This window comes from Eptesicus fuscus, chromosome 4 (assembly GCF_027574615.1).
Source record: "Eptesicus fuscus isolate TK198812 chromosome 4, DD_ASM_mEF_20220401, whole genome shotgun sequence".
Classification (NCBI taxonomy): Eukaryota; Metazoa; Chordata; class Mammalia; order Chiroptera; family Vespertilionidae; genus Eptesicus; species Eptesicus fuscus.
The window spans coordinates 83,852,084-83,875,001 of NC_072476.1; the positions used below are offsets into that span (position 1 = coordinate 83,852,084).

At 58.5% G+C, this 22,918-nt stretch overlaps 1 protein-coding gene and 1 long non-coding RNA gene across 2 annotated transcripts in view; one reads left to right on the top strand and one right to left on the bottom strand.

Annotated features, from left to right (window-relative positions):
* Window positions 1–2,997: 2,997 nt before the first annotated feature.
* LOC129148732 (uncharacterized) lies at window positions 2,998–8,749 on the top strand. Its single transcript, XR_008555698.1, has 2 exons — window positions 2,998–3,407; window positions 8,206–8,749. It is a non-coding gene; the product is annotated as an uncharacterized LOC129148732 (long non-coding RNA).
* The window catches only part of SLC9A3 (solute carrier family 9 member A3), a 44,569-nt gene continuing 25,881 nt past the window's right edge, over window positions 4,231–22,918 (bottom strand). The window contains exons 2-16 of the mRNA XM_008161825.3: window positions 18,805–19,107; window positions 15,424–15,584; window positions 13,264–13,342; window positions 12,388–12,565; window positions 11,488–11,708; window positions 10,223–10,425; window positions 9,610–9,699; window positions 9,421–9,491; window positions 8,392–8,521; window positions 6,479–6,594; window positions 5,999–6,128; window positions 5,527–5,703; window positions 5,167–5,239; window positions 4,802–4,915; window positions 4,231–4,478 (exon numbers count right to left, since the gene is read on the bottom strand). Of these exons, the coding sequence (XP_008160047.1) occupies window positions 4,231–4,478; window positions 4,802–4,915; window positions 5,167–5,239; window positions 5,527–5,703; window positions 5,999–6,128; window positions 6,479–6,594; window positions 8,392–8,521; window positions 9,421–9,491; window positions 9,610–9,699; window positions 10,223–10,425; window positions 11,488–11,708; window positions 12,388–12,565; window positions 13,264–13,342; window positions 15,424–15,584; window positions 18,805–19,107 (2,294 nt within the window). The remainder of the gene's footprint in view (window positions 4,479–4,801; window positions 4,916–5,166; window positions 5,240–5,526; window positions 5,704–5,998; window positions 6,129–6,478; window positions 6,595–8,391; window positions 8,522–9,420; window positions 9,492–9,609; window positions 9,700–10,222; window positions 10,426–11,487; window positions 11,709–12,387; window positions 12,566–13,263; window positions 13,343–15,423; window positions 15,585–18,804; window positions 19,108–22,918) is intronic.

Sequence of the window (22,918 nt, forward strand, 5' to 3'; positions counted from 1 at the left end):
ATCATTTTCACAAAATTGAATTCACAATTTCACCGCTCATAACTTATAATACATTTCAATTCCAATTTCAATGAAATTCTTGCTTTAAAAATTCTTTTCATAATAGATCAATAGTGTGCAGTAGGCGAGCATTGTGGCAAAATTATTTTCAAGACACAGAAATGAGAAGTAGCGACTCCTAAATTTGTGTGCTTTATAGCCTACCACAAAGTAGGCCAAAGTTCAGTATTAAATAAATAGGAATTCTTTCCTAATAAAAAATTTTACAACAGTTTTCCTAAGGAAATACATTCATAAGACATTGTTTACATTCTGTTTTACAGTGACAAGAACAGCTAGGATTCTCATTTATGAAATGTATCCACAGTACTAGGGTTTATAACACTGTGTTAACAGATGGAGTTGTCTCTCGATCACTGAAATGTGGGTTTTGGGGTTCTGTGAGGTTTCATGTCTGGAACTTCTGTTCCATTATGGCTGTGCTTATTAGACTGTGCCATTCAACTAACAGAAAATCTGCCTACCTCCTCCTCCCCCAAAAACACAGGGCTGAAGGGTTTGTTCAGGAGATATATGTCAAGTGGATTCACCACCTAGCAGTTCAATGGGTCGAGTGGGTCCCAGGAACTGCCCTTGAACTGCTTTACCTGACTCAGCCTCTGGCCCTGCAGCTGGAAATTGGATCTGGGTCCCGTGGTCCAAGGGAGTTAAGGCAGCTGGAGTGCCGGACTAACTGGGCTGTGGACCCAGCCTGCTCTGGATGAAACACTCCTGCAGGGAATGGACAGAGCATTGCCTTCCTAACGTTGCTGTTGGTGGCCGTGGCTCAGTGTCTGCTGGTCTAGGATCACTTATGGGCAGGTTTTGTTGTGCAGATCATGGCTGGGTTTTTTGCTCTTTAGAGTTTATTAAAATGGTTGCAAAGTGTGGGAAAACAACTACTGAAAACCAACCAACACTTCTTTATCTGTGATGGCTGAGCTAATGATTCAATTCACATAATGAGCAGCCCCACTCCCCTTAGGATAAAGAGCCTTCTCTGTATTGGTGAACAAACACCAATGTTTGTTCCTTTTGCTGTCCCTTGTTTTTCTCAACAGCAAAACTATGAACAGCAAATTATAGAGATTTTCCCATCAGGGACTCAATGTGCACCACTAAAATATTACAGACTGCTAGTAATCCTGGCCTGTGATGGCTGTGAGCACTTGAGCACTGCATGAAGTCTTTCCTGAGCAGAGCTGAGCCTGGCTTCTTTAGAAAAGCCTCTAGGAGTGTCTTGAAGTCCATTGTCCCTTTAATCCTTCACTACCTTGTCTTCACACAAAACCCTGCCTCTGAGGAATGGGTGGGCAGATGAGGGCCAACTCAACGGCCCCTTTCCTGGCTCACCGCTCCCCCTAGGACAGTCAGACAGTGGCCTCTGGAAGGCCCCTGGCTGGGTGGGGGGTTGTGGGAGGAGCTCTAAGGCCACCGTCCCTGAAACCTCAGGGTGGCAGGAGGTCTATAACAGCCTCAGGGCAGGGCCAGGGGTCTGATCCCTCCTCCAAGTCCTCTTAGCTCTCCATGAAACAGCAGCTCTCAGGGGCAGGGCTTCCACCAGCTTCCCCCTGTTGTGGTTAGGAGGGGTCAGGCCAACCACTTGGCCCAGGTCCACTTAAGGACTGGCTCTAATTCTGAACAGAAGTTGCTTGCTAAGGAAGGCCCCACTCGACTTAGCTGGCGCTGTGTGGGTGCACCCATGGGGCCAGTGCAACCTCTAACCCAGCCTGGGCCATCTGCCAGTGTCAAGTGGGGCAACTCAAGCCAGAGAGTAGGTGTTGGGGCAGGGGACACCTGGTACCCAGAGGCTGCCACACTGAAACCCAGGTAGGACAAGTGCCGGGCTCTGGGAATCTCAACACAAAAAGTGAACAGACAGATGATTCTGCAATTGTACCCAGCCCATAAGGTGACAGGTGGTCCACAGGACTGGTAAGTGGACATGACATCACACAGGGCCTAGGACAACCATGGCCCCAACCCCTTGGCCTGTGAATTGATCCTGAGTCAGGGCTTCTGACCTAGGGCCCTGAGAGAGGCCAGCCTGGGACTGGAATCAAGTTGGTATTATGGGCAAATATCATTTTGCTTGTCTCGGTTTCCCTGGCAGTGTTGAGAAAATGGACACAGAGTGCAAGAACTCAAACACGGAGCCTGGGCTCTGTGGTCCCAGGGCCCTCGCAGTCCCTGAGTCAGGAGTGACAATGGGAATAGTAACAAGTGCCAGCTCAGTTCAAAACCGGGACAGGTGTACAGAAGAATCCACAAGGCAGCCTCCTTACAAGGGCACCTGCCAAGACCTCCCAGAAGCTGGAGGCTCTTGGCCACTGGCCTTGCAGATATTTGGACCCCTGCTGTCGATCCCACTCCCAGACTCAGGATGTGGGGCAGGGTTTGGGGGGGGGGGGGGGGGGGAGGCCTGCCTAAGGCTGCCCCAGAGCACGGCAGGGGATACCATGGCAGTCGTGGAGATCACAGCGGCGTCTCCTCCTGCTCCAGCCCGTGCGGTGGCTCGTGGCACGAGGGCTGCAGTGACGCAAGCTTGAGCAGTGCAGGGCGGCGCGCGCGGGGCCGCTGGAACGAGCGCCGGCTGTGCACGCGGCGCGCCGCCGCCGACCGTGCGTGTGCTCCGGGCAGTACGCGGCGTTCTAGCCAAGTCCCCGACGCAGACCCCGCCTCCGACGTAGGCCCCGCCCCCAGCCCGAGGTCCGGCAGTGCAGCGGGCGCCGGGTTCTGCGCGGTGGGTGGGGCCGAGGGTGGAGCGAGCGGGCGCGGGGACTTCCCGGTGGCGGGCGGTACCTCGCGCGGGGACGTGCGTCCTGTCAGCGGCACGTCAGAGCCCGTGTCACCTGCGGGAGAAACCGGCGTGAGCGCGGGGCACCTGGGGGTACAGGAGGGCCCCCACAGATCCAGCTCGGGTTCCCCCCTACACACACCTGCAAAGTTCTGGGACATTTGCAGGCCATACTCTGGCTGTGTGACCAGTAGGGTCCCCAGTGACAGGGTCAGCTGAGGCCTTGACTTTGTAGACCCTCAACAGGTGCCCTTTCTGCCCGCCACCCTACAGCACCCAGCACTAAGACCCAGGGTGTTCCAGGAGGGAGGAAGGAAGCCACGAGGAGGGAGGAGGAGCACAGAAGCACTGCAGGGTCCTGCCTACAAGCTCTGCCAGGACCGGCAGTGGGACTGGGTGAGACTCGTCCCTGTGCAGCGTCACTTCTAGTCTCAGAAACGTCCCGGAGAAAGACCAGCTCGTGTACCAAGAAACCATTTCACCAGCACGACTGCGTCCCCCAGCTGGAGGATACCACCCTCTCCAAGTGTTCACATGAGAGAAAAAGAGATGCTACTGCTTCCGGTGAAATGTGAGTCTGCCCAACCTGTGCTTGGGAAAGTCTAGTTTTCCTTTTCCTCCCAAGTTCCCACCAAACACTCAAGGCACACGTGCAGTAAGTCCAAAACCCGCTCAAGGGGGCTGAAGCTCTTTCCCTGCAGAAGGCAAAGTGGGGACAGCGCCTTCTGGGACCCAGCAATAGCACCCCTGCAGCACTTACTGAATGGGGGCCTTGTCCTTCATCCACCATCCTTGCCCACCACTCTCTCCTTGCCTTCTCCCCTCTTCCCTGATCCAGGAATTCCGCCCCCCACCCCCACCCCCAACCCAGGGCCTGCAGCAAGGAAGTGGGCACACCAGCTGCACCCCTTTTACGAGGGTAAAAGGGACCAGCTGCTTCTCTCCTGAACTCACTTCTGTCAGGTGGGCTTTTCCCAGGGCCCCAGGGCCTTCAGGGAGGAAAATAGATGCTCCCTGTCCACACAGCACCCAAGCCCAGCCCATGCCCAGTCTCCTCTGAGCTCATGACTTATATTCATGGGCTGAGAGCACAGATTAAACGCTTATCTCAGAGTAGTTAGTGATCAAACTGACAATCTAAGAGTAAATTCTAATAAGGTGAAACAGTCAAATCCTCAGACAGCTCTGGATCCCGACCACCCAGCTGGAGAAGCAGAGACTGGGACCGTGTCCTAAGAAATGTTCGGCCAGAACAGGAGGCTTGAGGGCACAGGCTTAGAAAGAGGAAGAGCAGCTGCTAGAGAAAGTCTGCAGAGGTTCAGGTCCAGGGCCAAGAGAGAGGCAGATGCCTGAGGAAAGAGCAGGAGTTAGGGGCTGGGGAAGGGCGAGGAGCGTTACATGTGCGTGGACTCAGGCAGAGTGGTGGGAGGCTGCTCCTTGGGGCCCTCAGCCAGCAGGACGGAGTCCACGGACTTGTTGCTGAGGCGCAAGGGACCCAGGCGGTGGAAGTTGTCGGGAGAGTGGGGGATCTGCATACGGGCCCTCTGGGAGGGCACCACTGTCTCCCCGGGAGACAGCCAGGGTGGCACCCTGGACAGGATGCTCAGGTCCTCATCCGGGGAGAACACAGGGTTGTCAATTCCTAGGAGAAAGGGCAGTGGCTGATCAGCTTTCCAGGTGTACCCAGAATTGCAGGATTAGGGTGCTGCTCGGGGGTCAGACACCAGTGCGTCCTACAGCCATCACCTGGAAGGTCAGGGTCATGTGCCTTAGGGGTTTCAGGCCCTCTACCTCATGCTCTCCCTCCCCACACCATGGGCAGGATAGGTGACAGCTCCCTTCTCTCAGAGCAGAGACCCCCAACCTGCCATGTGCAGCTGCACAGCCACAGTCCTACCGTCCTACTGTCCCTGCCCAATGACCGCCTTCACTTCTGAGGCAGCAGAGGCCCACCCTATCCCTCACCTGAGGGGGAGTCTGTTGCTGTATCCCTGGTGACATTCGCCAGGAACTCAATCCCCCCACTCATCTCCTCAGCATCGTAGTTGGGGTTCTCTTCTGGGTCTGAAAGTTCCAAATCTGGTGGCAAAGAAAGGGCAGCACAAGGGAAATGGGCTGGGAACACGAAAGGCCCTGGTCCAATGCACCTAGAGTCCCCTGACACTGCCACTCTGACAAGCAGGGCAGCAGCCCACAGAGGAGGGTCCTGGGTGCTGGGCGGAGGATCTCCCTCCAAGGACAGCCCTCTGCACCCTGCCAGGCCCCTTGCCCCTTGCACACGTCCCTGAGTCCCTGCTGACAAGCATTTCTGCCAAGGCCCCCATCGGTACCTTTTTCCTTAATGGTGAAATTGTGTATGGGGCTCTCCATTGGCAGTTTCCCATTAGGAATACTGCTGTTTCTCTGAAAAACAGAATGAAACCGCTTACAGGGAAGGGAACAGTGGCCACGGGGACCCTGACTGCAGACTGTCCCTGGGAGACCCACTGGTCCCCAGCCCAGATCCCCTCCCTGCCCAGACCTGTCCCTAAAGGGGGTGCCTTGGTGGTTCCAGCATTGATCAGCATGGTCCCAGGGTGACCTCAACCCCACACGCCTCCCTTGCACAGCAACCCCCCCCCCCCCGCCGTACCCGCCACCCCCCACCCGCGGTCTCCCTTGCCCCGTGATCCCTCGCTCAGCACCCTTACCCGCTTCTGGGCCCGCTCTCGCTTATACAGTTTGACCGCCTTCTTGTTCTGGTTGATGCCCAGCTTGGTCGACTTGAAGGACTCCAGGCGCTTCCTCATGGTTCTGTGGAAGATCTCCTTGTCTTGCTTCTCATCTTCGTCCTGAGTTAACTCATGTCGACTGTAGAGATGTTTGTACTGGGGGAGGGAGAGGGGGAGGTGACAGGGACAGGTGGTGACCTGCAGAGCTGGAGGCACCCAACCTCGCCGCCGAGGGCAGCAACAGACCCCCAGGACTCCAGAGCCCAGGGACCACCTGGCTGGTAGGCCAAGCCCTGACCTTCCAGCCTGAGCAGTGTCTGTCCTAAAGACAAGGATTCCTCCCTTGGCTCAGAGAGAGGAGAGGAGGACCTGTGCCCCCACCCAAGGCTCTCTCTCTGGTCAGGATCCCCAGGGGCTCTGGACAGGAACTCCCACTCGCTGGCAAGCCCACCTCCTGCCGGGGCTTGTACAGGTACTGCTGCAGCGTGTGGTGAGTGACCATGTCCTCTGTGTCGCGGATGCTCCTCCTCCTCTGTTCCAGGGACTGCATGTCCAGGCACACCGCACTGACATTCTCCCTCCTACATGGGAGTACGTGGAGTGTCTGAGAGTTCCACTGCTCTCCATGTCTGCCCCTCCTGCCCCATGCCCTCTGGCCTGGGCACCAGCCACTGCCAAGAGGGCTGATCCTGGGAGTCCTCTCCTGGGGGGTTTTGGTCAGACTGACCCCACAAGATGCCCATTGGTTGATGTCTGTCCAGAGGGGCCTCTGGTGTGGCTGTGATCAGGAAGACCTAGGAATTACTGAGCAGGGAATACCGTCACCCCCACCCTGTCTCCTGCCCACAGCAGCCTCCAGGGCATGGTGAGAGGTGCCCTGGTGAGGGGTGGCCTCTCCCAGGGGGAAGCCTGGGCAGACTGGGGCACATACAGCAGGTAGGAGACGGAGGCCTCCACAGTGGAGGGGCGTGGTGTGCTGAAGTCTACGTTGACCATGTTGTCCGTGCTGGGGGAGCGAATGAAGGCCAGGGACCCGCGGCGCTCTCCCTGCGAGAGGATATGCCTGCATAAGCCAGGACAGGGAGCACCCAGGCCAGCCCAGGCACTGGGACCGAGCGGACAGAGCCTGGGAAGCCTGCAGCACCCGGATCATGTCACCTCTCAGCTTGGAGAGCGGAGATTTCAGAGGCCACAGCCAAGGCCTTGCTTGAGCTGAGCTAAGGTTAGTTAGCCATTGTGTTAAGAGGAAAGTGAAGACACAACTGTGTGTGAAGGACACGGCACCTCAGAGGCACCTGGGGAGTGCTGGGAAAGCGTGACAGATCTCCATGGGATTAGGAAGGCAACCCCTGTCCCTACTGGGGGTCCAAACCAGCTGTCCTCATTTCTCCAAGAAAGGAATTCTCAGGATTGAACCTTCAGACTGAGACCACATAGAGCAGAGCCTGACAGGAACCGAAGTCACAGCCTGGCTCCTGGGGGTGGGGGCTGGGCTATGGGGTGGGGGCGTCTCTTAGGAGAGGGGCTTGGAGCTGGGAAGGGTGGCTAGGTGGGGCCAACCTGCTGAGGGCAGACAGCAAGGTGCACAAGCCACCCGCTGGTACCGTCTGAGCAGGCCTGACCAGGGGTTGGGGCACTGGATGTGCCAGGAGGTGTGTGGCCACTGGGGAAGGGGCCAGCCAGTCTGCGTGTCCCATGAGGAGTGGAGTTAGACCTGAGACCCACCATGACTCCTGTCCCATTTGACACATCCTGAGTCCTGTCAGGGGCTGGAGGCTGCCATTAGGGAGGTGGTATCAGAAACAGCGAGATGCTGGGTGTCACCATGCACTCCACCCACATGCTTCTTGAACCCTGCTCATTGATGCCACCCCCTGGATGCATGGGGGTGGAGAGCCTTTTCAGAGACCTGGGGGTGGACCCATTCACCCGGAGAAGGCAGGGAGCTCTGTGAGTGCAGGAGAATCCTGTTCACTTGGAGGGACAAAGAGAGGTTGAGGAGGACACTTCTGAACCACAGCCTGTCCATGGGTGTGTTCCACACTTACCCCCTGGGACTTGAGAAGACATCCTTGCTGCTTCCCCCTATGTGCGCGTGTGCATGCACACATGTGTATATGCATGTGCCTGGGTGTGCATGCATGTATGTGTGTGCATTTATGTTGGGAGCCATGGCCCCGTAACTCCCTACCTGGTCTCAGAGGTCAGACTGACCCACCAGCACCACCGAGTGTCCTACAGAGCAGCGGTCGCCAACCTTTCGGACCTCATGGACCACGAGTGGTCCACGGACCTCCGGTTGGCGACTGCTGCTACAGAGTAATGGGGGGAGATTCTAGGCCGCAGCTTCCTGTGAGTGAGAAGGAGCTGTGACATGACCCTTTCCTGGGGTGTTGAAGAACCCAGGAGCCTCACATGGAGTTGTGGGTGGACCATTAAGCACAGCACAGTGTGCCCTGGCCAGTGTGGCTCCGTGATTGGAGCACCAGCCAGTGAACTGAAGGGTCACAGGTTCGATTTCCAGTCAAAGGCATGTATCTGGGTTGCAGGTTTGATCCCTGGTCCCATTTGGAGTGCATACAGGAGGCAATCAATCAATATGTCTCTCTTACATTGATGTTTCTCTCTCCCTCCCTTCTTCCCTTCCACTCTCTAAAGATCAATGGAAAAATTATCCTCGGGTGGGGATAAACAACAACAACAAAAGAATAGCACCCGCAACCACCTCCCCACCCACCCCGTGTTCTTGGGTGCAGGAAGACCCCAATGGCTGTCCACATCCCAGGTCCGGGTCCTGCATTAGCCCCCACCTCCAACACAGAGCAGATGTGGAGTGTCTGGTACCTCGGCCACGTAGCTGATGGCATCCTTCAAGTTGAGCTCATGGAAAACATTAAGAATTCGATCTCTTGACTTTTGGGCTGACCTTCTCATAAGGATTTTGCTGAGGAATTTTCTATCAAAATTGGACCACCTGGGGGATGGAACCAGACAGTGTCAGCACCTGGCAGGCTGTGGGTGAGCCCGGGGAGGATGGGCAGGGCATTCCCAACCTACAACCCAGACTCACTGAACATGGTCTCCCAGAGCTGGGTGGGCACAGAAGACCCCTTTCTCTCTCCAGAGATTTTTTTTTTTTTTTTTTTTTACTATTTATAGCAACCACAAAGGCGAATTTTAAAATAAAAGCAATAAACCACAATCATGCCCATTTCACAATTCTGTTCTTCGTTCTTACCTTTCTGAGGACAGTTGGCATTAGAATGTATATAAAATTGTGGGTTCTGTTTTCTCCTTTAATTTGATATTGTAGAGAGTTTTCCGAGTCACTACACAACCCTCCAGAAAGGTGGGCTGAGGACAGAGTGGGGCCCCGCGCCCTGGCTACAGTGACAGGGGCACATTGCACCTGCGCGCGGCGAAGGCCAGGGGAGGAGGCCCCCCCCCCCCCCACCCTGCCGCACCCCCGACCCCAACCCTGGCTCTCTCTCACACTTAGAACCAGGCTGCCCAGGAGTTTTAAAATTCAACACAATTAGAACAGTGACCAGTTGTTTGGGTCAGAATCGGACGTGACTGGGCCCAGACTTGAAATGGAACTTCTAAAAGAGGCTCAGTGCACTGCGGGCGGGGGACACCCTGGGCAGGAGGGGTCCCAGGTGAAGGAGGGAAACCCAGACATTTTGGCTCCTTTGAGGGCAGTGTTCTTCTATAATTAGGGTTTTGTGGGGTTAGAGTTAAGGTAAAAGGTAGTATTCTTTCTCCCCTGAGGGTCCTATACTCAGGCTTCGACTAAAGGAGGAGGGAGGGAAACAAACAACGGAGGCAAAGTGCCTCCCCAGGTTCCCGCCAGAGGCAGCACCAGCCACTTACTTGTCTCTGAGGTAATTGTGTCCGATTTGCCCTGATATGTCCTCGATGGCCGAGAGGATGTGGTCGAAAGCCTTTCCAAAACAGACAGGGGGGTTGGTGTCACGTGAGGGCCTCCCTGTGCTTCTCCCCATGCCTCCCCCTTCCCCCCAGTACTCTTCCCCGTCCCCACCCCAGCCCCCACCCGCCTACCCGGCCGTGCAGCTTCTCGTTGAGTTTGGGCTCACGGTGCTCACTCCTCTTCACCTTCAGCCACTGCACCAGGGGCTTGATGGTCAGGCCCTGGGAGAACGGAGTACGCTGACCCTGACAGCCGGGGCAGGCCTCACTGCACCCCATGCCAGGCCCTCACTGCACCCCATGTGTGAATCCACACCTGACCCACCCACACCCACCGAGGGTGAAATGGGCCACCCTTATCTGTGACCTTCCCTGCAGAGAGGAGCCCCCACAACAGCCCCTGTGGGTCTGTTGATGCCTCCTGAGAGCCCAAATTCAGCTCCTCAGATGAGCCTAAAGCAAGGCCAAGTGGGGTGATAAAATATTAACTGGGGCTCCCTTAACTAGTGATGGCTAAGGAAGGACATTTTTAAGCAAATTGTGCTGTGTCCCCTGTGGGGCCACATGAAAACCTACAAAACAGCTCCTAGTTACTAAAATTATAAAATCCAATTAGGGCCTGGAGCTCAGAAAGGCTCTTTGGAGGCCCAGCGATGGTGGGGTCTGCCCCTTGTGGCCGGTGGGTCGGGCATGGAGGGCTGACAGGAGGACAGCAAGGTGCGGCTGGTCCAGAGCTGAGGGCTACCTGGAAGATGACAGTGAAGTAGATGACGATGATGGTGGTGCTGACAAAGAGGTTCTTCTCCTTGACCTTGTCCTCATCCAGAAGGACCACCAGGGCAAAAGCCACAGCGCCCCGCAGGCCGCCATAGGACATGACCACCTGGTCTATGATCTCCAGCTGCACCATCCGGTACCGGTTCAGGATCCAGGTCTGCAGGACGACACCTGAGGGACCAGACGTGAGCTCAGCTTCCACAGAGGGCCGTGTGCCCCGCCATCACCTTCTCAGGCAGCCGCTGCGCTTGAGAGGGAACATTTAGGAATCCCTCCTAGGATGGAAGGTGGTGACAGGTGACAGCAGCATGGAGCACAGGGGATGGTGAAAACTCCACCCTCTGGCCCTGTTCACCCCGTCCCTTGTTCCACCTTGGACCCGGGCCTGCCTCTGTGGACACTCGGAACACTCCGAGTTGGCGGTGTCTGGGCAGCTCTGAGATTCTCAGTTCTCAGTGGGGCTAAGGCTGCACTGGCCGAGGCTTTGCCTCTTGATGCCAGAGGCAGCTCCAGGGCCAAAGGCCACTGCTGAGGGCAGCAGGAAGAGAGTGACCCTACCCCTCCATGACATCTGCTCCCTGAGCCCTTAGTCCCCAAGGACTGAGTGGGGGGCGGGGGGGGGGGAGCAGGTGTGATCACTTGGAGTCTCTCTCGCCCCCACTAGCCCCCACCTAGGTCTCCAAGGCACCACACACTAGGGATGGTGACTCCTGCCTCACACATGCCATTTCCTTTCCTCGGTGACTACACTGTCCCCGAGTCACTCTGCCACACCCCGAGTGAGTCAGTGGGAAGCCAAATGGGTTCCCCTGGGCTCCGAACCTTCCACCCTGACCCCCAGCTGCCCTGCCTTGGTCTCACTGTGGTAAGGCCACAAGGCTGGACCTTCACTGAGGACTCCTGGCGGTCTGTCTGAGGCTCACGAGGGGCTCCTGAACCCACCCCTCACTGAGTGTGGGCAATCGCCGAGGCCCTGGTGCCCATGGACCCCCACAGCCAGTCCCCATGTCACCCACCATGATCTCCCCAGTGTTGTCCTTCCACCATCTTCCCGTCATCTCCAAAGTCTCCCACCTCCTTCACCCCCCATTATGCCCCATCCCCATTGTCCCCTACCATCTCCATGGGTCCCATGGCCCCCCCAAATCCCCTCTCATCATCCATGGTCCCCCCATCCCCACACTGTCCCCCACCATCACCCCCCACTACACCCCCGCCCTGCCACGCCCTCACCAATGGCTCGGTACACAGAGATGAAGACCAGCGTCAGGAGCACGAAGGCCGTGTTCCACTCCCAGATATCGGGGTTCACCGCCGAGATGCCCAGAAACATGAAGATGATGGTCTCGGCCCCGCTCGCCAGCATCTTCATGGTGTAGCGCACGGTGGTGGCCGACTGCTCCGAGATGTTGGCCTTCACGTACTTCTGACAGCAGATGCCGCAGAAGGTGATGCTGGGGGATGGGATGACATGCTGTGAGGCCGCGGGCCACACGCCACTCCCCCTTGACCTTGTGGGGCCGTTCCCAAGACCCAGCGCTTGCTGTCCCTTGGCAGCACCTCCGGGCCTCTGTGCCCTGGACAGACATCCACCTCACTGGTCAGCCCTTCTCTCCATGAGCTCAGGGTTCCTACTGGGGACCAGGGCCCTGAGCTGGCCCATGCCCAGCTCCAGTACCCCAACCTCACTGCCATCTGACGTGAGCCTCTGGGACCTGAACCCTAGGCTGCAGAGCAGGCTGCCTGTTTCTGTCCAAGCCGGGCGGGCGGGTGGGCGGGCTCGGAGGGGAGGTGCAGGGCAGACCTGGGAGGGAGGGGCGGGTGTGGGCCAGCTCTGACAATTGCATCAGAACTCCAACTCCCTATTTAAAAAGCTAAACAGATCAAATTCTTTGCCCCCACAGTGACTTTCCATCAGGCTGGGAAGTGGGCCAGCAGACAGTGGGCTGGAGAAGGGGCTGTGGAAGGCTGTGCCTCCTGCAGGGCTCGGGAGCAGGCGCCACGCCTGCCTCCCCCATACCTTGGTGGGTCCCGCTCCCCTGGTCAGCCCTCTTCCTCCACAGCCCACCCCCCTCAGCAGGGCCGCGGGGTGTGCTCTGGCTCTGGGGCCTGGGTGAGCCAGGGACGACTTACGCCAGGATGGCCGACAGGGAGAGCATCTCGGAGGTGAGGTAGGACAGGTAGGAGATGACGAACACGAAGCCGGGCTCGATGATGCGCACGTGCTTGGTGAAGCGGGTCACCAGGGAGAGCAGGAAGGCGAACACGACCCCCACCAGCGTGCCCCCCAGGCTCACCACGAAGAAGGACACTGCAAGGGCAGGACGTAACGCTGAGCTGCCTCAATGGCCCTTTGTGGCCTCGGTGTGGCCTGACCCATGTGGCGTGGGCCAGGCTGGTCGGGCTGGCCTTCCTTCCAGGCCATTCCTCATGGCAGTTGCCTGGTAACCCCCCCCCACAGAGGCGCCAGCAGCTCAGCAAACAAGAGGCCCGTTCTCTGGAAGAGAGGACTGGACTCCTCAAGCCTCAGCGTGGAAAGCTGGGGAGGAGGCAGGCCTGCAGCCCACAGAGGCCCCGCTCCCCGCCCCCGTCACAGAGGGAGCCCTGTGACCAGCGGCCCTCGGGTCTGAGTTTGCAGCAAGGACCAAGCCCTGCGCTGCAGGCACAGCCAGGCTGTCACTGTCCCGGCCCAGAGAAGCACCTAGGACCCCCAGGACACCAGGACCCACATCATCCACCATATCCCGTGGCCCCCATATTCTTGTGGGTCTAACGGGCAATGACCCCCGGGTTTCCCAGGGTGGCTGGACCCCCATAAAACCGTGATTGTGAAACACTGTGGACAGAAAGGACTGCCAGGCTATGGGTCGCAGGGGCAGGCCTGGTGCCAAGGCCTGGCCCCGCCCAGCTCCACAGCCCACAGAGGCGCTGCCAAGAGGTGGCCCGCATTCTGGAGGAAGAGACGCTCCCCTGGCATTCCCCTGACATGTGGACCCCCCAGCCACGCACCTATGCCTTTCACGCAATCCACGCCAGTCACTTTGTCGCCACCCAGCGTCACGAAAGATTCAAACACGGTGTACAGGACCTGGGGGACAGAGAGGCAAACCAGACGTGGGTCAGCCCTCCATCAGCACTGACCCCTCCCTGTCCTGGGCCCCAGGCCTTTCGGGACGCGGGGCTGGAGAGAGGAGCTGGTGGCAGCCATCTGTTTCGGAACCTGCAAACCACTGGCAGGGAGGTCATCAGAGGGCAGTAATGGTCAATAGGACGAAGGCCAAAGATGAGCCAGCAGGTGGGGCCTGGGAGGCAGAACATTCTGGAAGGAACTGGGGCCTTCAGGAGCAACCTGGCCCTTTCCTACTCCGGGCAAAACAGGGGCGGCCACAAAACTAGCCCACTGCGCTCACTTTGGTTTTCCAAGACAAACCCAGAGTTTCATCCTCAGTGCGTTTGCCGCGATGTTGCCCCCTGATGTGGGATCACACACCCTGGCATCTTCGCATGTTGATGTTTAAACCTTATCCCACTAAGATGTTGAGATCAACAAACGCCCAGAAACCTTATCCTAGGCCTCGGTTGTGGAGACAGCTGTGTTTTCTGAGCCTGCGCTCCCCTAAACGATGCGCCGGGCTCCACCCCACGGAGGCCGAGGTGCTCCCTGGGGGGCTGCAGGCCCCTCAGGAGGAAACGTCTCTCTGTGCCCCCACGTCTGTGCTCTCCAGGACCCCCACGGGGCGGGTGTATAAAACTGCACATACAAACGCAGCCCCACAGGGGCCGTGCACAGGGCCGGGCACACACGTGAAGGCATTGGGAAGCAGACCTCTGCTTGCCCCGCTCATTTATGAAAACCCAGGTTGCGGGGAGGCGGGGGAGAACTCCCTGGCTGCAGTACGAGCTCCTGCCTCTACAGAGACACAAACGCTCAGGACAGAGGAGCCCCAGCCTTGAAGGGCCCATGCACGGTGTTTCTGATTGCGTCTTGTCTCCAATTAAGTTTAATTCCCTGAGACCCTGTCATCTGCTGCAGAGGAATCTGGTGCAGTCTGCCCTTTGGCCCTTCAATCTCCTGAACCCTGAAGGGACATCAGGACGAGGATTTCTTAGAGAAGCCACAGGCACTTTTAGAGCAAACAGGGAATTCCAGGTCCCATTGTGTCTGGGCCCCGGTGGGGGGTGGGGGACTGTGGGCAGGGCAGGCAGCCAGGCCTCCAGCCGCTCAGAGAGATGTTCCCTTCCAGGGAGGTCCTGGCCCCATTTGGGGGTGGGTTTTGAAAACTTCAAGATGGCCACATGCTGAGACAGCTCCTCACGTTTCAGGAATCTTCCATTCACTTCTCATAGTGTTAACTTGGCCTCCAGCCCCTGCCCACCCAGAGGCCCTGCCCAGGTCCCTGGCACCATCTCCCTGAGGGAAAACCACCTTCCTGAGCACACAGTCAGCGTCCCCTGATCCCCCTCCCTAAAAACGGTGAGATTTTGCTTGTTTACGTATGCATTCTCTTCGGAAAATCAGGAAGGAGGGCCCAACTGTGGATCCAAAGTTAAAGACCCCCTGCTCTGGGAACAGAGACTGTGGGATTTCAACAGTCAAATCATCACCTGTGGCCCAGCTGGTGTGGCTCAGTGATTGAGCGTTGACCTATGAACCAGGAGGTCACGGTCCGATTCCCAGTCAGGGCACATGCCTGGGTTGTGGACTTGATCCTCGGTGTGGGGCATGCAGGAGGCAGCCGATCAATGATTCTCTCTCATCATTGATCTTTCTCTCTCTTTCTCCCTCTCCCTTCTTCTCTGAAATCAATAAAAATATATGTTTTAAAAATCATCACCCGTGAAAGAATGAAGTGTGTGTGTGTGTGTGGCGGTGGGGCATACTAAGAACTGTGAAGGAACGAATGAAGAAATCGCATTACAACAGCCAGCCTCAGAGTTAGTGGAGGAAAAGGCCCAGCAGAAGGAGCTGGCCTGTGAATGCCTTGGACCACGAAGCCTTTGGGCTGTTGGGGCCAAGGAGCAGACTCGGGCTCTGTGGGCGACCCTGGCAGGCTCTCCGCGTGCCGACTTCACCGAGGGACACGATGATGCCCGGGGAGTAAATAGGGTCCCCCCACCCACAGCTTTGAAACGCTCTGGCACGGCCAGGACCCTCCCCCGCTCTCTCACCACGGTGACAGCGTCATTCAGCAGTGACTCCCCAAAGACGATGATGAACAGGACTTCGTTGACATGAACCTCCTCGAACACCGCCAGCACGGCCACCGGGTCCACAGCAGCGATCAGGCTGCCGAACAGGAGAAAATCCAACAGCCCGATGTTCAGGTCTCCTGGGAGACAAGCGGGGCATCAGGGAGGACCTAGAGGGCCAGGCGAGTAAGGGTCCCTGCGGCGTCCCCTGGCTACCAGGACCTGGAGAGAAGAGGGGCTATGGGGAGCGGAAGCAGGAGCACATCCTTGGCCTTCCCGGGGCTGCCTCCCGCTGCTGGCCTGCCAGCTGCTGGGCTGGGAACCCTCAGGGCGGGGCCTCTGACTCTTAGGGCGCAGGCTGGCTGGTGTGGGAACCTGGGTCAGATGACCAGACTCCCTCAGGGGCTCCCACAGTCCTCCAAGAAAGACAGCAGCCCATCCAGAGGAGACTGACACCCCTGGCTCTCTTCTGCATCTCCCCTTGGGCCTGGCTGACCCCTCCTGGCTGGCTCACCAGTGAGCCCACTGCAGGCAGGTGAGGGGCTCAGGTGGTGCCTGGCCATGAGACATGCAATCAGACCCCGGCCCTGGGGAGTTTGCAGCCTAGGTCAGCGTGAGTACAGATGCAGGGTCATAGGTGCTGGGAAGACATCGGGGGCTTGGTAGGGTGGGAGGAGGCCTCCCAGGGAAATGATGTCTCTGCCATGATTGGAACAACCAGGGCGGGCCTAAAGGGAGGTGATGGGTGGGGCAGGCCTCACAGGACTCTGGGAGGGGAACCAGCTGCAGGGGGATGGGGAGACAGGAGAGAAGGGAGATGGATGGCGCATTTGGGGGTGCTGGGAGGGGAGGAGCAGGGGCTGGAGGGAGGAGGCCTGGAAGGAGTGGGTCCATGTGGAGCCAGCCCCTGCTTCCTTCTGCTGTACGGCTCCTGCCCAGGGGGTTCTTGGGTGCCCTTGGGTGGGGAGATGGTGCTGAAGTGCACTTTCACCCTTTGCAATCCTCCCAGAGTTATCTCCTGTCCCAGATCACCAACAGGCCATGTGCAAACCCCGTTTCCCAGCGACGAACCCACAACCTCAGGGAGGTGCCTGTGGGTGCCTGTCTGGCTCAGCTGGGCTTGGCTGGAGGAGGGCCTTGGCTGTGGGCCTTCCTGCTGCCTTGCTGGTATTGAGTCCTCTCCCCAGCCAGAGGGGACCCAGGGGCCCAGGAGCCAGTCAGGCCTTGAGGGCGGGAAGAGGCCCACCTACAGGGCAAGGACGGTAGAGGGAGGGTGGGAGAGGCTGAACGCTGCCCTGTTCTGGGACAGGGGCGTCTGCAGGAGCCCACTCTTCCTCAGGGCCCAGTCGTGCCCCCAGAGCCCCCTCAGGGAAGGTGGTCTCTGCAGAGAGGTTGGTGCCCCAGAGGGAGTTTTCTGTGAGTTCCTAAAGCTTCCCAGCCTGGCACCAGGGTCACTGTCCTGAAGAAGTGACAGGTGTTGAACTGGCTCCCGGTGAGTTTTAAATGCCCCATTTAGAATGGGGATCATGGGTTTTGCTTTTCCACCCAAGACACTGTCAGTGGGCAGATGTGAGAACACAGTTCTACCTGGGGCTCCCAGACTCACACTCTCCATCCAGGCCATCAATCTTGGAAGGCCTCCCCGAACACCAGCCTCAAGTTGTGGAGGATGCTGACCAACCCAGTGGTACATCCTAGAAGCCAGACACTCATTCCAAGCAGGATGTGACCTGGGGCCTGCCCTCCTCCCTGGTGGGAGAGTCCACCACCCACTGGCCCTGCCAGGACAGTTCTGTGGACTGGACTATGGTCTCACGGTCGCCAAACTGCATGTTCTAACCCCTCTCTCCATCCCGGGCAAGAGGACCCATGGCTTCACCCCCTCAGGGGCATCTCCAACTGCCCGCCCGAGCTTCTGCAGGGCCTGACCCTGCGCTGGCTCGCCCGGACAGCGACCCAGGACGCCTGGGCTGACCCTTCCTCGGAAGGGTGCGAGGGGCCTTGAGCCACTGGTCTGCACAGATGGATCCTGCCTTCCTGGCTCCGTTGGCTCCAAGCTCTGCGTACCCGGGAGCAGAACAGACATGTTGGCCCCTGGGCACCACTGTGTTCCATGACCTGGGCTGACGCCCAGCCTGACCAGCTGTGTCCTGGGTGCCAGTCACAGGTGTCCCTACTCTAAACTCCGAGACTTCCCCCCTGGGCCCAGCAGCCGGAGATGGCCATGCCATTTTAGGTATGTCCAAGGTGAGGCATCGCCAACCGTGGTAGGTCTCTCTGGGCTGGGCCTAGGGGGTGGTGCCCACAGTGGGCGGCTTGAGGGAGCACAGCCCCATGGGGTAAGCACCAAGTCCTGCGGTGACCAATGTGCGAGGTGAGGAGATGGGGGACCTTTGGTTCTTCCTTCTCAATGCGTCTCCTCTGTCATCAGGAGGAGACGAGGGGCTCGGGGGGGGGGGGGGTGCCTGGTGCCAGGTGGTACGAGGCTCTTCCTTCAATCAGATGGGAAATCGCCAATCTGGGCTCACCCCCAGGAGTCTGGCTTCCATGGAGGAAGTGTGTGAGGTGGGGCGGAGTGCTCAGACAGGCACTTGTGGGTGCCCACACTCACCCTCTCACTGCCCTGGTTCCCCAGTGCTGGCAGCAAACCTGCAGACCCATGGTGCACCAGGACAGCCGCAGCATCCCCGGACAGAACAGCATGTAGGGCTGCACCATGCAGGCACACCTCTGCCAGGCCTCAGGTGACCCACTGGCCTCACCTGCTCCAGTTTTCCAGAAAGATAATGACCAACACCCAGATGGGTAGGGTGCACCTCACAGGTCCCCCAAGCCAGGGCTGAATTAAAGAACCAAACTGGAGGGGAGTAGCTTTGAGTGCATAGAAAGGGTGTGGCTTTTTCTCCAAGGTTTGGGTAGAAAGGACACCCAAACGTTTTGCTTAGGTGGGCATTTATGTGGGCCGGGGGGCTCTGCCAGAGAGGCCTCCTCCTCTCTGCCTGTGAGGGCTCAGGGACAGGGGAGTGGGGCTGGACCCCACCTCCCTGCCAAGGGGGACGGACAGCAGCTGGACTATTCCTACCTGCCCAGCCCACTGGCCACCCTGGTCCAACTGGACCTCATTCACAATCAGGACACATAACCTTGGCCTGGGGATGCTGGGCTGTACATGGACTAGCTAGTTATGCATTCAGCCTCACTTTAAACAAACCAGGAGGGTTCCGTGGACCCACCCGTGACATCTCACTGACCTGAAACACCGCTTTTTAGGTCTGCGTTCTGCACCCTGGGCCTTCTTAAACAGGGCAGCCCAGAGCCCGCCCGGCAGAGCCCGCTAGGTGGACGGGGGTGCCTGCTCACCCATCAGGCCGCTGAGGAAGACGCCATAGAGGGAAAGGCCGGTGGTGGCCGCGTTCCACACGGTGCCGATGACAGCGTACAGCAGGATGGTGCCCAGGTTGCCGAAGAAGAGCCGGTTGGGCATGAAGTAGCCGGCGTCCAGCACGATGGGTGGCAGCAGGTAGAAGAAGAAGACGGTGGGCGTGAGTGTGAAGGAGGCGATGTGTTCGGCTGCCCAGACGATGCCGCCCAGCACCAGGCCCACCACGATGAGCAGGGCACTCTCAGGGACCACGCTGGTGACCTTGTGGGACAGGTGGAAGCCTGCAGGGGAGAGGGCGTCAGGGGCCAGGACCCCACGGGAAGGGGCGAGTGGGACCCCACGCGGGAGAGGAGGGAAGGGAACCCCACAGGAGGGGCCATCCGGCGCCATAGCACAGACATGGGCTTGAGAAGCAAGGCCCACATCCAGTCTGTGGACGCTTCCCTCTGTCCCACTCAAGTGGCCTGGCGGCCCGGCCAGTCCGCTGTCAGCTGCCCCTCAGGACCTGGCCAGAGTACACCCTCCTCAGGGGTCTCCCCATCCCCTGCCCAGAGAATGACCCCCTCCCAGGAACACAGCCTTCTAAGGCCAGGGTCTCCAGGGCTCCCTAAAGAAACTAGCTCACTGCCCACATTCTAGCTTTCCGGGGACCGTGGCTAGAGGTCTCCCCACCCACGGCTGGCCCTCGGCCCCCTCGACTCCCCGGGCCATCAACCTTGCCAGGATCTTAGGAGGCGAGGCAGAGGCCCCGCCCGCACAGCCTATTCGAGTCCATTTTCCTTTTGTTCTATTGTAAGACTCAGAAAAAAATATGATAATTCCACATTAAGCCCGATTTCAAAACAGCTGGAATGTTGTCAGAAGCGGCGGACTCCTGCTTAAGCAATGTTTGGCATCATTATCGTTTTCATCCACCGAAGTCCTGCTTACTGAGAGGCCTTCTCTGAAATTCTGAGGAGCGCTGTCTCCTGAGCTGACGGGATCCCAGTCCCCAGTGGGCAGGAGAGGGAGGCAGGGCCGGGGCACTGTCCTGCCAGGATCCGTGCCCTGCGCAAACCCTGTCCCATCCCGGGGAGAATTCTTGGGCGAGGCCGGAGGAGGTGGCTGGCTCGGAGGCTGGGTCCTGCCGGTTCTGATCCAGCCCCACCCCTGCTGGCAGGTTGCCTCGCCCCTCCCTGGCCTGTTTCCTCACTTGTCATTACCGGTCACTGTGGGGGCTCCCCGAGCAAGGAGGTCTCCTGGTCTCACTCCTGCTTCTTCCCTGTGGACAGCCCTCTCCAATCTGGCTAAGGGGCTGAGTGACAGGCCCAGCTCAGGACCCTCCGGGTACCAGGGCCCCTGGCCTGTGACCTATGACTACAAGGCCTCCCTGCAGGCTTGGCAAGTTCAGGTTTCAGCGGGGAGAGGCAGAATGGGCTATGCTTCTGGGACCTGAGGACCCGCTAGGGGCCCCGCTCCCACGCCTGCAGGTCCTCCGAGAGCCCCAGCCGGCTGCACATCTTGCATTCTGACCAGGCCCTGCTTTCCCCTCTGATATATGACACACACACACACACACACACATACACACACACACACACACACACACACACACACACACACACACGTCGGGTGGAGGCAGCATCTCTTTGCCCCACCCCAGCAGAGCCGCCCAGGAAGCCCACAGAGGGAGTTCCCACCTCCATGGAGAAACCTGAAGGCCCAGGAGGCTGGCGCCTGGATGTGGCCACATGCCTGAGGACAGGTCATGAGTGGCACCACAGGGCGACCACCCACCCCGAGGAGAGAGGTTGCTTCTGACCGCGGAGGGCCGGGATCCTGGAGATCCTCGGGCCCTGCCTGGCTGCTGAGCAGAGCAACATCCTGGCCTCACCAGAGTGTACAGGCTCACACCCCTGCAGGGAGTTCTCCCCGAGCTTGGGCGGGCCCTCATGCGGGTGAGGAAGGAGGCGTCCAGCAAGGCTACCTCGGGCCCAGCTCTGCTCCCACACGGCCGCGTCCGAGAGCCCCCGCCCTCCCTCGGCAGCAGCTGGCCTCCGGATCCTCGCACACGGCTAGGAAGGGCACAGCGAGGTCGTCTCTTCCTGAGACAACACGCTCCACCTGCCTGGGCCCTGGGACGTTGGGGCTGCCCTCTGCTTCGGGAAGAGACCTGGGAGGCCTTGCCCTCCCTGTGGCTCGTGGCCCTGACACCCGAACACGTTCGGCAGCACAAGAACCCCCTGCAGGGCCCGGGGCCCCACTCCAGACACCAGACTCAGCAGGTCCTGGGCCGCCCCGAAGTCTGCTTTCTAACGGGTCTCAGGGCCCCTCCCTGGTGGACTCTGGAAAGGATTGGGGCACGTGTCCCTCCATCCGGACTCTCCCTAACTGTTTATTAATATCCAGAGAGAGCTGAGCTGATGGTCTTCTCTTCTTTCCTAACGGACTTGGTGTCCAGGAGCTGGGTGTACAAGGCCAGTGGTCCCTGCCCCTGTCTGGCCCCAGTCAAGTGTCCTTGACTGGGCCACTGGGGAGGAAATGCCTTTCTCTGGGGTGGGGGTGACATCCTCTCCTGCCCCCAGGAATTCCCAGGAGCCTCAAGCCAGCGGTGTTGGGGCCACCCTCCTGAAGGCTCTAGCTGCATTCACCATTCATAGAAGTCGCTGTTTTCTATAAAATGCATGTGTTCTGTCCTTCTTCCCGTCCTGGCCAGGCTATCGCAGAGGCTCTATTGGTGGCAGCCTCCTCGCTTGGTCCTCTTGCCTTTTACAGGCCAGCAAAGCTCCCACAGCAGCTGGGAGGCTGGGAGCTCGGTGCCCAGTGACCTGTAGGCCTCTTGGAAGACAGAAGCCACAGCACCGAGGGTCATATGGCTCAGGGCCAGACTTGGGGGGCACCGAGTGACCTCTGAACTCTGGAAGGCCCCTTGCTGAGGAGGCTGCCAGGGATCCCCAGAGCTGGCTCAGGTTGTGTGGTCAGGACCTAGTGTTTAGCCACAGTCTCTCCAAAATTGGAGATGCACCACGGATCATGAGCACTGCATTTACCTTTGACAGAGGCAGGGCCAGTGGGGTGGGCAGGTGCCCAGGGACCAGGCTTCTCCTTAAAAACAACAACAAACTTTGCACTTTAGGAACGGGAAGTCCTCGCCGGCACCATCCGCTAATCCTTGGCCGCATTCCTGTATGGCAGCTGGTTACTACACAATCTTATTAATTTGGGAAACGAGAGGGCGAGAGACAGGCCAGCGTCAGAGCAGATGCTCTTGCTCAGAAGTCAGCCCCGAAAATCCACAGAAGAAAACAATGTGACCTTTTTACTCACTGAGAAAGAAACGGGCACTTGTTTCTGAACTTCTGCCGTCAGCGCTGGGCGCTCTGTGAGGGTGGGATCCTGGGAGTGGGCGCGTTTTAAACTAGACGGCGCACCTGAGTGGAAGAGCCTGTCACATCTGCCCACGGTGGGGGGCAGGGGGTCCTGTCTTCGTCCCAGGCAGGTGAGAAACAGCACCACCACCCCGGGAGATTCCATCTAACTTCTCTTCAAGTTTGGGGACCATTCTTTCCTTTTCTGTGACCTGTTTCTTCACAGCATTTGTTCCCAACTTCACGTGTTCTCAAGCTGGGTTTCGCCTTCTCACGTCTGCAGACGGCTCTCCGACGCCGCCTGTGTCGGGTTGTGTCCTGAGGCTGCTCGGCGGCCCAGAACCTCCCCCAGGTGCTGCCCATCACCTCTGGGCTCAGCGTGGTGTGAGGAGGAACGGCAGACCAGCCGCCTTCCTTACTTAGTTCACCTGTGCGAGTCACCTGCCGGCTTGTTTTTTTCTGTCTGGTGATCAGAAGAAATTTTTTTCATCCTTGAGAACATCCTTGTAGCAAGGATACCTCTCAATGCTGATTTTCCTTCTTTCCCCTCCTATTGGGGAAATAATTCTTTTCAGCTGCAATTTCTGTCCTCCCTCCACTTCAATGCTCGGCCTCTTGTGCCTGGTTTATCTTTCTGGCTCGGGGACTGGGGGGTTGGGGGGTCAGTCTGAGATTGTCTGGGTTCCCCATTTTCACCCAGATCTCAGGGTCTCTGGTTGATGGGATTTCTTCTCGAGCGTGTCTT